This window comes from Uloborus diversus, chromosome 7 (assembly GCF_026930045.1).
Source record: "Uloborus diversus isolate 005 chromosome 7, Udiv.v.3.1, whole genome shotgun sequence".
NCBI lineage: Eukaryota > Metazoa > Arthropoda > Arachnida > Araneae > Uloboridae > Uloborus > Uloborus diversus.
This window is the reverse complement of record NC_072737.1, coordinates 136,786,682-136,802,528: the sequence shown is the minus strand read 5'-3', so window position 1 is coordinate 136,802,528 and position 15,847 is coordinate 136,786,682. Positions and strand designations below refer to the sequence as shown.

Genomic DNA, 15,847 nt, shown 5'->3' with positions numbered 1-15,847 from the left:
TAAAGCAAAGTATTATAATATTATCAAATTCTTACCTTTACTTGATCTGTGCTTTTATAAGCAAAAAAAGGGAAATGAATATAAAAATAAGTAAATAAATAAACTTTTATTTCTTTGAGCTTAGATTTTGAAAAGTTGCTGACTTCGCAGCTTTCAAAAATTGTCTATCGAAAACTTGTTCAAAACAATAGTTTTTCTGTAAGAAATAGTTTTTCTGTGTGAAAATATGATGTAGTTAACTCCTCCATGTGCGATTTTGATATCCCTTCAGCAAATTGAGCAAAATACAAAGTGTGGTCCTTTTCGTGATTTGAAGATTCCAGGATAATCTTTGGAATAACATTCCAGAAATATCTCGTCATATTTCTTAGCATTAGACATTTTAACTTAAAAGAATAGCAAACTTTCCAACACCACGAGTATTTATCTACGAGGATCATTACTGTTTTTCTGTAAACCCTTAAGTTAAATAATGAAAAAATAATTCAGCTGTCAGTAATATTTTTACAGAGGAAACTAAAAGAGCTTTTTGAAAAGTGTTTCCAATTTTAATTTTTTTAATCCAAATTTTCTGAATATCAAGCAAAAGTGCTTTGCTCAATAATGTGATGAATTAGTAAAGATGAAGAAACTTTTTTCGATTGTTATTATTGCACATAAATATCATGCAGTAGCAATAAGTAATAAATATTTAAAGAATGAAGCAACTTTTTCTATTTTATCTAAAAGAAAAATTGAGAAGTTGGTAGTTCTCAAAAGGTGGGAATAAAAACGTTACTTTTGAGGCATTTTTGAAATTTGAAATAAATTTTGCTCTTATTGCATAGCATGTATACCTAGAACATCATACATAAACATAAAAAGACAGCAGGTATTTATAAAAATTAATAAATAGCAAATTTAATGATTGGTCTGTAGGTAACAAATTTTGGACATACAGTTGTGCAGTAGGTAACAGATTTAGGACATCATCATAATGAACGTTTCAGTTTTAGAACTTTTCCAATGAAAATGTTATCTATTTTTAAATTCTGCAATGAAAAATAGAGAATTTATGAAGTACATGAATGACCTTATTTACTGGTCTTAAAATAATAAAATTTTGTTATGGTTTCGTAGAATCTGAAAAAAAAAAACATCCATTTTGCCAGCGCAGGTGATAAAGTCGCCAAAACCAACGCTGTTGGCGAAAACCTGAATTCCTCTCTGGTAACCTTTTGCTTATCGTACACTGTCTGTTGTCGCCAATCGGGGTTTGCTTGGCGATTTTTGCCACTTTTGTTTACTATATGTTACAATCATAACTTGAGTTTCTACTGTTATTTATGTAATGTTCAATGCATAACGTATTAATTGTGCAAAATACCAATGGTTTAAAGAAATTAACATTATAATAGCCTTTTTTATTAAGGTTATAACACAGAAGATCATATTATAATATTGAATAAATGGACAGAATTATCGGCATCCAGATCGTAACGCAATTTGGACATCTCACATATATGTTTAAGAAAAATGATTTCGCTTCGAAGATACTGCTTAAAAACATATGAAAACACTTTAAAATGATTAGAAATTGATTCTGAGGATCGAAAAATATCTTTAAAACATATAAATCATGTATTTAGTACTCACATAATAGCATTGTCAAGATCGTAACTTTCGGACATACATGAAACTTCCAACTTCCTTTTCTTCTAAAATTTTTTGCACAATAAGTAATCTGTCTTTAATTTTTTAATTTGTGGAAAATATTATCAAAAAAATATTCAGTTTGAGTTCATACCATTAATTTATTTTTTTGAAACGTTTGGAAATAATTTAAAAAACATTTTTTTTGATGGTACATTTGCTCAGTTAACGTTTTGTAAGTCGAAAATTGCCTTTTAGCAAAGAAAATATTTTTTTACAGGTATTCAAAGAGCATTTTTTCCATAATTTATGTCAATTCTTGTCTCTATACAGTATTATTATTTAACTCAAAAATTTTTGAGTCAATTAAAATGAAAGTTATTTGGTGTTGAAGCTTCAAAGTTGAGGTCTGTGTTTGCTACCACCTTTTGGAGAACTGCCCAAGAATGAAATTATTTTCACATTACATAATAAGTCATTTAAGTCATCTTTGAATGTTGTAAATTTGATCAGAACAATAATAGAGTAATCATTTAATGCCTAAATTTTTTTTTAAATATGTCAGTAGTTTTACTTTTGAAAAATAATTAAAATGACACCTCAAACTTACATCTCCTTCTTCTTTCGTTCTTCCAATTTCATATAATTTACAAATGCAATCAACTCCAATAACAGGTGCCAGCAAATGCTCTGCCATACTTAATGTTTGATTCTGAAATATCATATTTTACATGTTACATGAAATTTAAAACAACGACTTTTAAAAACGGAAATAAAAGGTTTAATGGGTTATTTTGTAGAATTTCGAAACACAAGGATGCTAGATTATTTATGATTTTAAAATATTTTTCATGTGGAAACATTGGCACTGAAAAAGTTTCAATTGATTTACAAAAAATTTGAACATAATAATTTTCTTTCATTAATTACAGGGGGTCAAAAATTGTAACTCTACCCATTTGTGCTAAATTCAAGAGTTTTTTTAAAATCTGTGTGTACAGTGAAGTACCGTTTATAAGTTTCCCCTTTAGACGTTTTTATCGATTATACGTTTTTAAAATTGGTCCCTGCAGAGTTAATACACATTAATCTATACCTATTATACGTTTTTTTCATTTGTACGCTTTTTTCATACAGTCCCTTCAAACACATATAAACGGTGCTTCACTATATATGTAAAGGAGCTTGTCTGTGCATACCTCTGTATTTTCTCTACACAAAGTAACACCAATAGGGTCGTTTCCAAAATTTTAAAAGTATTTTTTTCTGAAAGAGCATGCTTAAAAACATAGAATCTGACCTTTTTTTTAAATACTTTTTTAAGTTTAATATTTTTAAGACAATACTTAAATCGGTGCTCTCTCATAGTTTAACACTTCTGCCGATTACATCACAAATGATGAAATGCCATTCATGGTCCAAAATATTTAATTTGCATCTCGACTCACGTGTATTGGCAACGATATGGTTGATAGCAAGCATAGAGCGAAATTGTAATTCGCTTCTTGATTATCATAACATGGAAATGCGGTAGAAAGATGCGCCATAGTGCATCATTTGTGACGTCATAAAAGACCACACCTTGTTTGAAGAATTGGATACTTTAAAAAATTAATTAAAAAGTAACTGTTGGGAAAATAAAAGTATTTTCTGAGTCAGGGCCGTCGCTAGGTCAAAAATCTGAGGGGGTGTACGCATTTGGCGGCCCCTTGATTGTTTCAAACGCATGTTTCAATATGCAGAGAGAGAAGATTCCGCTTCTGGTTTAGCAGGGACAGTCATATTAAAAGATAATATTCAATCAGAAATAGTGGGTGTCAGAGGGCTACCTCCTGGAATTTTTTCAAAATTGAAGATATAAAAACGCAGTTTTAGACTGTATTTTAAGTTGGGGAGGAAGGAGAGAGGAGGTCCAGGAACGTCTCTCCCGATAATTTTTCCAAATTCAAGTTCCCAAAACAGAACTGTACGCAATGACTGATTATGTTCAGGAGAGAGAAGGGGTTCGGGGTCTCTCCCCCGATAATTTTTCTAGATTGTTATTTGAAAAACGCAGTTTTAGATGATCTATGGTGATGTTAAGGGAGGAAGAGACTTAGAGGTTATCCCCCGATATTTTTCCAAAATTTCAAACTCCAAACATACAATTGGGAATTCCTACTGATTGTGACAGGTAAAGGGGGGTCCGGGGGCTCTCTCCCGGGAAAAATTTGAAAATCATAGTTCGAAAAATGCAGTTTTAGACGAACTATGGTGATATTAAGGGAAAGAAAGATGCGGTGGCCATCCCCCCGAAGTTTTTTTAAATTGAAGCCATAAAAACGCGGTTGTAGGCTTTTTTTTTTTTTGTTAAAATGTGCACCACCAGTTTCTTGAAATTAAAACTCCGAAAACGTAATTTAAGACAACCTTCGTTGAAAGGGGGGGGGTGAGTTTTGAAGGGGCTCGCGCACAGAAGCATTTCGTAATTGAAACACTAAAAGAAGGGATTTAAGATGTTAATCGATGGTGTTGGCTAGAGAGGGAGGGAGAGAGAGGAGCATTCTCTCCAAAAATTTTCGATCTGTAGAAAACGCAGTTTTAGAAGAGTTTTGCTAATGTTAATGGGTGGAGAGATTCGGAGTCCTCCCCTAGCAAATTTTCAAAATTGAAATTCAGTTAACGAAATCGTGGGCAATTTTCAATATTGTTAGAGGAGTAGGGGGTTTAAGAGATCTCCCCCGAAACATTTTCTGAATTAAAGTCTTAACAATGAAATTTTTGAGGAACTTCGGTAATATTAGGAGGAGGACAGGCTCGGGAGACTTCAGGAAGTTTTTTTTTTTTAATTAGTCAAAAACATGAAATTTATTCCATCTTGAATGATGAATGAGTATTTGAGAGGGCTTTTATCGGGGGTTACGTTGGGAGCACTCTCAATGTTTTCCGATATTGCAGTCCTAAATACTCATGTGTAGTAGGCCATCTTTAATGACGTTAGGCAGGGGTGATGTTTGAGAACGCTCTCGCGGAATTTTTTAAAAACCTAAGTTTAAAAAAACTCACATCCCTTGGACTTTGGTTTTTTTTTTTTTGGCTTTGGGGACGCAAAAAGAAGGGTTTGGAGTTCCCCGCTCTTCCCTCAGTTTGGAAAATGAAATTACCATTGAAATACATGAGTCTGCGGCCCCAGAAAAAGAACGTTTAACATTTTGAACGGATGTGGTAATTTTTTGCGATACCTTAGGTCTTTGTTCCACTTTATTTTATTTTAAATATGTCTCCTGCATCTCTTGATCAAGCTTTGATTTGCTTACGATTTTTACATTCAAGCATTTAGAACTTTTAGTGTGAGTATTGATTGCAATACTTTAAATCTCTCTCTGCATTAACTGTTTTTTTTTTTCTCTTTGAAATATATTTCGGCGACCCATGCATTTTTCTCTACTTAACAACGATTTGCAGGACATACTTTTCATCAAAAAAATTACATATTGGAATATTTCGGCGGCCCCAATGAAGCTATCCTATTTATTTATCTTTTTTTCAATGAAAATTGAAAAACCTTGGTTTTATATAAAAAGGGCCGCCGAGAGACAAAGCGTGAACCACGTTAGTTTTGTCGCCGGTCCTCCATCTCATTATGCTAATTTTACTCTATGCACTATACTTTAATTTGAGCCGGGACCATAGTTTCCGATTAGCCAGACATACTCACTCTGCGGCCTAGTGAATAGTGCACTGAATACTTTTTTTTGACTTAAAAAATGTTCGAAGCGTTCATTTCCGCGGCCCATACTTAGATAACCTTTTAATAGAAGAGTTTCAAGGATGTCAATAAATTGTATTTTAAGATGACATTTTCTATTCAAATTTTCAGAAAAAATGCTATTTGTCACTATTATTTTAATTGTACAGTTATAATTATTATTATATTTTTTTAAACAACAAAGAGTTTCCCTTTTTCTTTGTTTTTTGCATCGCTAAAGTGAAATTGGCGGCCCCACTTCTAAAAAAATGGGAGGGTGTAGCACCCCCCCCCCCCTTGGCGTCGGCCCTGTTCTGAGTCCATGTTATTCTTTTTGCTTATTCTATCAATTTCAGAGACAAAAAGTACTACGTTTGACTGAAGGAAACAACCCCATTGTTAAATTCTAATAAAATACGACACAAAACTATCGCCTGAGGAAAATAACAAGCAAAATGCTATTAAAAAATTGAAATATATATATATTTTTTCAAAACAGAAACAATTAACCTATTTTGTAAAATGGTACATCATTGTGAAGCTGATGAAAACGTACTTTAGGTGGTTTAGATGTTCAAACACAATAAGAATACATAGAACTTCAGTCATTACACTGATTATTTTTTCCCTAGAAGGATAATAGAGCAAAAGCTAATTGTTTGCAAAAGATTTTTTGAAATTATAGATGATAAAGGTGACAGATTTCCTCCAAACTTTTTATAGAACTGTTTATACGCAAAGGAACCAATTATCTGGATTAGTCATTACCATCACCATCTGGATTATTAAAATTTCTTGGTTTTCAAGATCGGTAAAATAAACTATGTACTGATAAGATAAATAAATACCTTTGTGCTGAACAGTAAAGTAAGACAAAACAACGTTAGATGAAGCACAAATTTGCAAATTAAAGCAGACACGTGTTTCGGCGTTACAGGGAACGCCTTTTTCAATGCAAAAAATAATGAGCCTATGGATGAAAAGACATCCGAAAAAAGGTGTACTGATAGTTTATAAAACTCAAATGAGAAAAGTAAATGGTTATACACTACAAAAATTAGAAGAAAGCAGTAAAAAAAGGTAGTACAGTCGTCCCTCGCTATTTCGCGGCTTCACTACATCGCGGTTTTTCTAGTTTTTTTTCAAATATAGTAGTTAGCCCTTTTTTATGCGCTCGAGTACCTTTTTTTTCTACAAAAGAATAACAAAGTATAAGTCTTTTAAGTAAGTTGAGGTTTTTTCATAGACTAGTAGTTGTGTGTAAGAACTGCGTGTGTGTATAGTTTATTTCCCAATAATTAACAATGTGATATTTATTACGTCTAACATATCTAATTTTGTGCAATACATTAATACAAATGTAATGGTGGTTAAGGGTGCTGTTTTATGTCTAAGGGGCTGTGACTATGATTAAAAACCTATTTAAATTGCCGTAAGTAAGTTTTATGTGCTCTAATTAGAAAAATATGTATACAGAATCCTACTTCGCGGAAATTCAGTTATCGCGGTAAAGTCTGGAAGAGATTAACAGCGATAAACGAGGGTTGACTGTAAATGTTAAAATGTTAAAAGAAAGAACTGTTTCTGAGCCTAAATTGAGAAAACCAAAAAAATTTTTTAATCTTGCCTTATTTCTCGGTAGTAAAAGTTTAAACAGAAAATAAATAAAATGCAAGAAATATTTTTAGCAATTAAAATGAGTGACTTTTTACGCTCATGTACAAAAAGATTTTGTTTTCGCAAACAATTTTTGTAAAGGGTTCATTTTAGCTATATACTTTTGGTCTTGCTTTTTAAAGTGCTTGACTTGGATGTGAATATATAAGGGAGCACTTATTAAAGAACTATGCATATTTTATGAAAATGGGAGGGAAATAGGTATCATTTGAATGCTGCATAAAAGGTTCTGTACTTCATATGCAGTTATTTAGTTTTGAAAAAATAAAACAATGGTCAAACACTCAGAAATAAATTACAGCAATTGATTTTTTCCAGTAAAACAATACAAAATAAAAATCAAATCTCATCAACAAAACAGTCATTTAAAATATATTTACCTCAATAATAGCAATATATCTGTCATTTAAATCTGATGTCAACTGGAAAACTGGCTTCCTAACTTCAACTGTAGCTAAAATAAACATTTATGAATAAATCAAAAAAAATTCAAAATAAAACAAACAAGAAATATCGAAATTACTTTGAAAACGACTAATTTCTTCAAAGTTCTTACAATGTAAATAAAGGTAATAATTCTAAATTGGTTGAAAAGATAAATTATCTATTAAGACCCGTCAAGTTTAGCATACTTGAGCCTTACCAACACTTAGCCTCACATGTAGCAATATAAAGACTTTTTTCTTTTAGATATTTCATTTTATTTGTTCTTCTTCACTTGAACCCACATAACATAATTTTAAAAAACACTGAATATGCATGAAAGCAAAATTTTCTTCTTTTAACCATCTAGTCTTCTTGCTGCACAAACATTGAATCTGCGTAGCAGCCGATTTTTACTTTCTTCTATATCTAATATATAGAAGAAAGTATTGGATTTGTGCAAATTTTCGAATTTCGACGGATTCGAACGTTTTGAGGTGTGCTGGGTCCATTTCGACTATTTTTGGAAAATGTCTGTCTGTGTGTGTGTCACGTCTGTGTGTGACCAGTTTTTTGTGGCCGCTCTACAGCAAAAACTACAGCATGAAATCGAACGAAATTTGGTACACATATGTGCCCCTATGTGAACTTGTGCCCATTGGTTTCTGGCGCAAATTCTTCCAAGGGGGGTGGAGCAATGGGACGTTTTTTGAGTTACGCATGCTTGCTTTTCCTCAGGAAGTAACTGACGGAATCAAACAAAAATTTGGTCCATATGTTGCCATTAACACAGGGGTAGAAGTGACCGACTTGTCACATATAGGACATTTTCCATAAAAAATATAGGACAAATATAGGACATATTATATGAATATTTTTGCTATGAAAAAAGAAATAATACATATCATATATTATTCAGTTATTCTTATCAATGATTTTGTTTAAAAAAAACTTCAAACAAAATACCTTACATCTACAATGACTTTCCTGTAGTTGAAAGAATAATTTTTGAAAAAAGTGTACTTTATAGACTAAATAACTAACCAAAATTTGAACAAAGATAATTTTTATTTTTTCTTCCTCACTCATGTCCCAAGTACTAATTCCATTGCTCTTAGATTTTATATCTAAACTGAACCCTTTACTACCCCCCCCCTTGTACCCTTTGTATTAAGAGCAAACAGAGCTTGGGAAGGATCCTTCTTACGTTTTTCAGAGTTTTCTTTATGCTTGAATGTTTTAGCATGCTGCCTCAACTGCGAAAATCCACTATTGTTTATGGGCACTGAAAAGTTGCAAAAATGGCAAAAAGCGGTAAAATCATCCTTTCCTTTAGTGCACCATGCACCAAAATTTGAAGAATTAATGTCTTCCTGGTTCAACAACTCCACACTAAATGTTGTTAAGCGATGCGATTTCGCCATTATAATTCCATTTATTACAACAAACTACGTTTTAACATCATAAGGAACTAACCATTCCACGATCCCAAAATTCCACAAAAAGAAAAGATTGCAAAAAGAAAATTAGAACATTCCGATCAGAAAATGCACTGAACACAAAAATATACCAACGAAAACAAAAACCATGATGGAAAACAAAACAAACGGCTGTTGCCCCTCCCCCCTCCTAAATGCAAAATTCTAAAACCAACTATACCATACTATACTAAAACCAGCACTAGTTCTCAAAACTTCACCCACTATAGATTGACGTCACATTGCTGTAGCTAATGAGAGAAGATGTCTGTTGCAGAATTTAGTCATTTGAGTTTTTTAATTTGAAATTCGTTTGGGCACGTACTTTCAGCGAAAAATCCGATGTCAGAAAGTTTATTTACAGTTCTTTTTAAAAGATATATATGGTATAAAACGGGAATATAGGAAATATAGGACTACGTCGACCCCTGTTAACAGAAACAGGTGCCGATTCAATTTTGGTGTCAATAATTCAAACGGGGGTTGAGCTATAGAATGTTTTTTGTCGTCAATTGTGACTGCTGTATCTCAAGAAATAATGAACGGAATGAAAGAAAAATTTATCGGCAAGTAGCCCTTAGTGGGTATAAGAGCTGATTTTATTTTGGTGTCAACAGCTAGAAAGGGAGTAGCGCAATTGCCCGTTCTTTTTTTTCCATTGTGAGTGCCCTATCCCAAGAAGTAATACAGTAAAACCTGTAAAGTTGACCACCCTTGTAAGTTGACCACCTGTCTATGTTGACCGCTTTTGTCAGGAACGGAACTAGCCCTATCTCATATAATAAAGGAAAACCTCTGTAACTTGACCACCTCTCTATCTTGACCACCTGTCTATCTTGACCACTAATGTACGCCAAATTTGGCTTGGAGCACTGTAAAAAACCCTTTGTAAGTTGACCACTTTTTTTTTCTGAACTTAAGCAAATTATTTTATTTTATTAATACTTTTTGTATAGCTTTCCAAGAATATTTTTAATGCTTTGATGCCAAACCAGCATTTCTTCAACTAAATAAAACAGCAGCATAAAGCTTATCTAAACCTCCTTGTGAGTTAAACTACATGAGAGAATTTTATTCTGCATACTCTTTTATTCTGCAAGCTTGCTTTTCTGTTGTTGTTCTATTTGAGTAGCCTTCTCTGTTCAATAAAGCCAGGTGTCAGTAGAAAAGTACAAAGTCCTTTCTTCCAGCTGCAATGTTTTGTGGCAACACTGTAATTGTGCTAAAGGGTAAAGTTTACTTGCAGTATTTCTGGTGCAAGAAATTAAGAGAGAGGACATTTTCTTCATTTTCAACTGCCTTTTTGAACTAGGAGAGTCCAGCTTGTTGCTCTGTGTTATAGTTTTGCATAAAATGGCTTCAAAAAGAAAGTTAGTTGAACTGGAAATTGATAAAAAGTACGAAATATTGAAATCAATTGAAAAGGGAGAAAGTCAGAGGAAATTAGCTGACACATATCGAATTTCAAAAACTACAGTGTCTAATATTGCAAAAAACAAGGAAAAATTAACAAAAATATGGTTGGAAAACTGTAGCAGTAATAGAAAAAGAAAACTGAGAAAAACATCAAATGAAGAAATTAATGTGTCAGTTTGGGAATTTTTCAAACGGTGTCGTTCCAAAAACATTCCAGTTTCAGGACCAATGATTCAAGCTAAGGCAAAAGAAATTGCATGTGAACTTGGAGTTCCTGAATTTACTGCTAGTAATGGGTGGTTAGAATCCTTCAGATCAAGAAATAACATAAATTTTCGAATCCTTTGTGGTGAATCTGCTTCCGCAGATTCTAATGCAGCAGATGATTGGAAGTCTAAACTGCCTGAACTTTTAAAAGAGTATCCAGTTGAAAATCAATTTAATGCAGATGAAACAGGACTGTTTTTTCGTCAGCTGCCGACAAAATCACTTGTATCTAAAAATGAAAAGTGTTATGGAGGCAAATTGCCTAAAGAAAGATTGACTGTTTTACTTTGCTGTAGTGTCACTGGTGAAAAGCTGAAACCCTTAGTAATTGGAAACTCAGCACGTCCACGTGCTTTTAAAAGAAACTGCGTGAAAGCTGAAAATCTACCAGTGATATGGAAAAGTAATCGAAAAGCGTGGATGAATTTATCAATTTTTGAAGAATGGATAAAGGATATAAATTCCCAGATGAAAAGTCAGGGTAGGAAGATAATTTTATTTATAGATAACGTGTCTAGTCATAAAATTGTCAGATCTTTCAGCAATGTTAACATAACCTTTTTGCCTCCAAATTTAACATCACTTGTGCAACCTCTCGAACAAGGGATCATTTGTGCTGTTAAGTTGCACTATCGGAACTTAATGTTAAAGTGTCTGATCACAAAAATTGAAGAGTGCAATAATGTTTCTGAATTTTGCAAGTCGGTTAATGTTTATGACGCAATTCTTTGGCTGAACAATGCATGGAGAAATTTACCGCCGTCTACTATTTCAAAATCATTTTTCAAAGCAGGATTCAATGATGCGAAAAATATATCCAGTGAGGAAGTAATAATAGATTTAGATTTGAAAGATGACATACAAGCTTTACCAGTACATATTAAAGAAGAGCTTGCCGAGGATGAAGATTTTTTTTCATTTGATAATGAGATTATTGTGCACGAAGAATATCAAGAGACTGCAGAAGAGATAGCCAATGATATTGTGTCAAACTTGAAAAAATCTCGAGAAGTAAAAGATCTAGAAGACAGTGAGGAGGAAGAGGAAATACATGAAGAAATGGAAAAGCCCCCTGTAACTTTTGCTGAAGCACTAAATTGCACAAAAACTTTAATCAGTTATGCCTCAAATAAACAACCAGACATTTTGGAAAAACTTATGGATGTTTATATTTCCATTGAAAAACATTGGGCCAATGATAAGTCCCAGAAAATGCGCCAAACTTCAATTACGAATTATTTTGGATAAAAGTAGATTATCATGGTCACAAATGTATATAAGAATCAAAAAAATTTGTTATTTTTGATTATTAATTTTTAGGAACTATTCATATCAAGTAAGTACCTTTTCATAAATAATAAAATTTTTGCTTAGATCAATTTACTGAAATTTTAAATTTGCATAATACGTTCATTATATGTCATTTTGGGAAATTAATCTCAAAAAATATTTGAATAACATTTTTAATTATTGTTTCAAAGTACTAATGTTAAATAATGAAAGTGAATTGAATAGAAAGAGTAAGTGTGAATTAGTCAAAAAATGAATACATGTTGCAAGAAATGACAAAAAAAAAAAAAAGGTACCACCCTTTATAAGTTGACCACCTGTCTAAGTTGACCACCAAAGCACTGCACCGCAAGTGGTCAACTTACACAGGTTTCACTGTACTACGTTCTGGTTGAAATTTGGAATATATGTTAATCCATATGTAAACAGGCTTTGGTTCAATTTTGACCCCAATCGCTCCAAGAGGTGTTGATTATTATTATTATTTTTTTTTAGCGAATAAAAATAGCTTTATTAATGCAACAATAAGAAAGATAAATCATAATAGATTGTTGTCTGCGTATTTCTCGTGATTTTAATTGTATGGAAATGATCGGAAATATTATCTCAATGATTTAAAATTTTTAACTGTTGCCATCTTATGTTTGTTAACAAATAAAATATTTATAATTAATTCAAGCAAGGCTTTTAAAACAATTTTCAATTTTCGCTCTTTGCTTTGCTTTTGCAATAATTCAGACATTGGGATGGTCGTCTAGTTTTTGCATGTGTAATTTTGTTTTTGTTTGGGAATATCGCATATTGTCAAGCATGGGGAGGGATCAGAAAAAAAAAGGAAAATATATAGAAGAAAGTTTCGTGATGGCCACAACATACTAGTTATTTTTGCAGACATCTTTACCTTCATATTTAATAATGCTCTAAATATAAACAAATAGAACAAAGGGTATAACATGACCCTGATAAGCTAAGATTTGGCCTTGACAATGTTTACTTCTTTTGGGGTAAACAAGAACGGTGATTCAGAGTTCATACTTTATCCAGATGCAAAATTTCCATGACTTTTTCATGACTTCACAAAAAATTTTCATGACCCTGTTACACAAAAATAATAGTACTGTTTAATATCAAACTCGCTAATTTTTCGAAATAAGCATTAGCAAAACTTCAACGTAAATGCTACTACCTCATCAAAGCACTTGTGATTGAAAAAATATCAGTGTACCCTATAAAAACTAAACTAATCTTGTTCTTCACCACATAAATTTTGGTAAAGTAAAAATACAGTGAATGCAATATCCTGATGGAATTTGCAATAAATTTTCAATTAATAGAGCAAAATGATAATGAAAGGGATAAAAGTTGAATGAGTCATTGCTAGTTTCAACAAATTTGCTTCAAAAAAAGCATTGCCTTTTTGTGTCAACCATGCAACTAATCATCCAGCGAACTTAACAGTATTTTGGTTCTTAATAGTGAAGCCAGTCTTCAGTAAATTCTTTTTTATAAACCAGTGGTGAATAAATCTTACAACTCAAATCTACTTGTTTACTTAGTTACATATTTTCAAATGCATATAAAAATGAATTGGTTTTGGAAAATTCAGAACAGTGTTCGATTTCTGACATTGAACATAACAGCGGGTCACATGGATCAGTTTTGTGGGCCATATACGAGGGTCAATCCAAAAGTGAGGATACCATCAATTTTACAAATATACAGCAGTCTATTCTCATTTAAATTTACATCATTGGAAAGAAAAACGTCTCTATATTTTTGTACATAATCTCTATCTTTTTCTGTGAATTATTGTCGACGGTGCCCTAACTTTTGTATCTAGTATCACAGAATTCCACCGGCAGATTGGGACATTGGCAGTCGAGAAAATGCTCCGTTCTTGGTTGTAGTTCAGAGCTCGAGTTTAGTGATTGCCACTTGTTTCCTAAGTTTAAGGAACACTTTTAAGGTCGACATTTCTGGAGTGACGACGAAGTCAAAAGAGGGATGAAATGCTTGCTCAACGGGTTGGTGGTAGAATTCTCTGACACTGGATACAGAAATTCAATAGCCCCATTAATTATCTTTATTTTCTAAAACCTTCAGTAAAATAAGATTAACTCCGATAAATTTAATGATCAAGTTTTTAAAAATAGTTAAAACGAACTCAGATGCAATCAAATTTGAGCAGGCGTGGGAAAATCAAAAATGTGCAAGTCTGCTACCAAGGAATATAAAAAATATAAGAAGTAAATAAAATAATAGCAAATTCAAATTTAGTGATGTCCAAGCAGTAAAATCACATTGCAAGAGAAGGCAAGCGGCTGTTACAGAAGTGGATGCAATGGGAATAAAAAATTCAGATTTGTTTTGGGGATTGTTCAATTTTCCAGTTTTAATATGCAATAACAGTAAAATTACTATGATTTATAATGCTCTTTTACAGCTACAATTACTTTTTTTGCTCAGGACATTTTTCCATGATTTTAAATAAATTTCCATGACTTTTAACGAAAACATTAATTTTCCATCACTTTTCCAGGTCTGAAATGTGTTAATTTTTTTTCCAGGGTAAAAAACTTTCAATAGGATACTTTTCAGGATTTCCATAACCTGTACGAACCCTGGTGATTGGTGCTGAGTTGAGCTACTTTCATTGAAATTTTACAAAGGTGTTTCAACTCAAATCCACACCAATCACATTTCATTTTTCATTGAAAACCTCAAAAAGAGGTAACATTGCAACGGTCAACTTATCAGCGGCCACACTACTTCTGCATCTGAGAACACTCAAATGAGAAAGATGTCAAGACAAGAAAGTTCACAAGCGTCAAATACCATATTTTCCTGCGTATAGTCTGCTAAAAAAGGCAAAGTTTATGAGGTGCGGATTATACTCAGCTGCGGATTATCTGTGATTTTTCCCCCCTTAACACCAACACATTGAACCTCAATATTTTTACAGTAGGATTCACCGATCGAGACCGTTCGCCGACTGAATGTTGTTTATTTTACGAAGCATGCATGTTCTTCTTCTGCAATATTCACATTGCGTCCGCACATCCATCACCGACGTACACTTTTCTCCCTAAAACCAGTTTTCGCCCGGCGTTGCCATGACAGCAAGCCGTATTGTGCAGGACCTGTCAATGTGCTTAGAAGCCAGATACCTGAAGGCTCCGACGTACATAGGGTTGGGAGTCGCATTTCATTGGTCTCCACGAGATGAGCGCGCTCTCGCTATTGGGTGAGAGTATCGACATGTGCTTTACGCACATTCAAATGTATGAATGCTTCCCCCTGTTCGGAAAACGTGTGTCCGCTTGACATGGCGAACGTGATGTGCGGACGCTGTTTGAATGTTGCATTCGCTGCCTGCCTGTATGTTGGTTATTTTACGTTGCTTGAGTGTTCCTCTTGGTGATTCAGGTCATGTAAAATAAGCAAGATTACAGTGAAATAGGTAACCATTTGCACAAGATTAGACCGTTTGCTCCTTTGTCTTGACTCTTTTGTTTTTCAAGTAATTAGAGTACTATAATTAAGATTTCAAGAAGAAATCATTATATTTTAGATTATATTTCAGATTAATTTTGATTATGCCTTCAAAGTAATTACTTTTTCACGTTTTTAGTTTAGTTGCTCAAACGATATGTTAAATTCAAACTTTATCTTTTTACATTGTATTATCCGCGGATTATACGAAGCTTTTTTTCTTCAGGTCGATTTTAGGACCTGCGGATTATAGGCTGCCCGCAGATAATATGCAGGAAAATACAGTAAGATTCAACTTGGTGGGCAAGATCAAGACCAAAAGGGTTGGATGCATACTTTTAGAAGAAAAATGCAGATGGGAAAAAGAAATTTATTATAAAGCATAAGAATCTAAAGTTTTTTTATTTTTTAAATCCCCTGAACAAAATGAGAAATTCAAATAAAA

General features: G+C 32.9%; 1 protein-coding gene across 1 annotated transcript in view; it reads right to left on the bottom strand.

Moving 5' to 3' along the window:
• Positions 1–15,847, bottom strand: part of LOC129225917 (DDB1- and CUL4-associated factor 1-like) — a 139,323-nt gene that overhangs the window by 5,010 nt on the left and 118,466 nt on the right. The window contains 2 exon segments of the mRNA XM_054860450.1: positions 2,243–2,344; positions 7,417–7,490. Of these exon segments, the coding sequence (XP_054716425.1) occupies positions 2,243–2,344; positions 7,417–7,490 (176 nt within the window).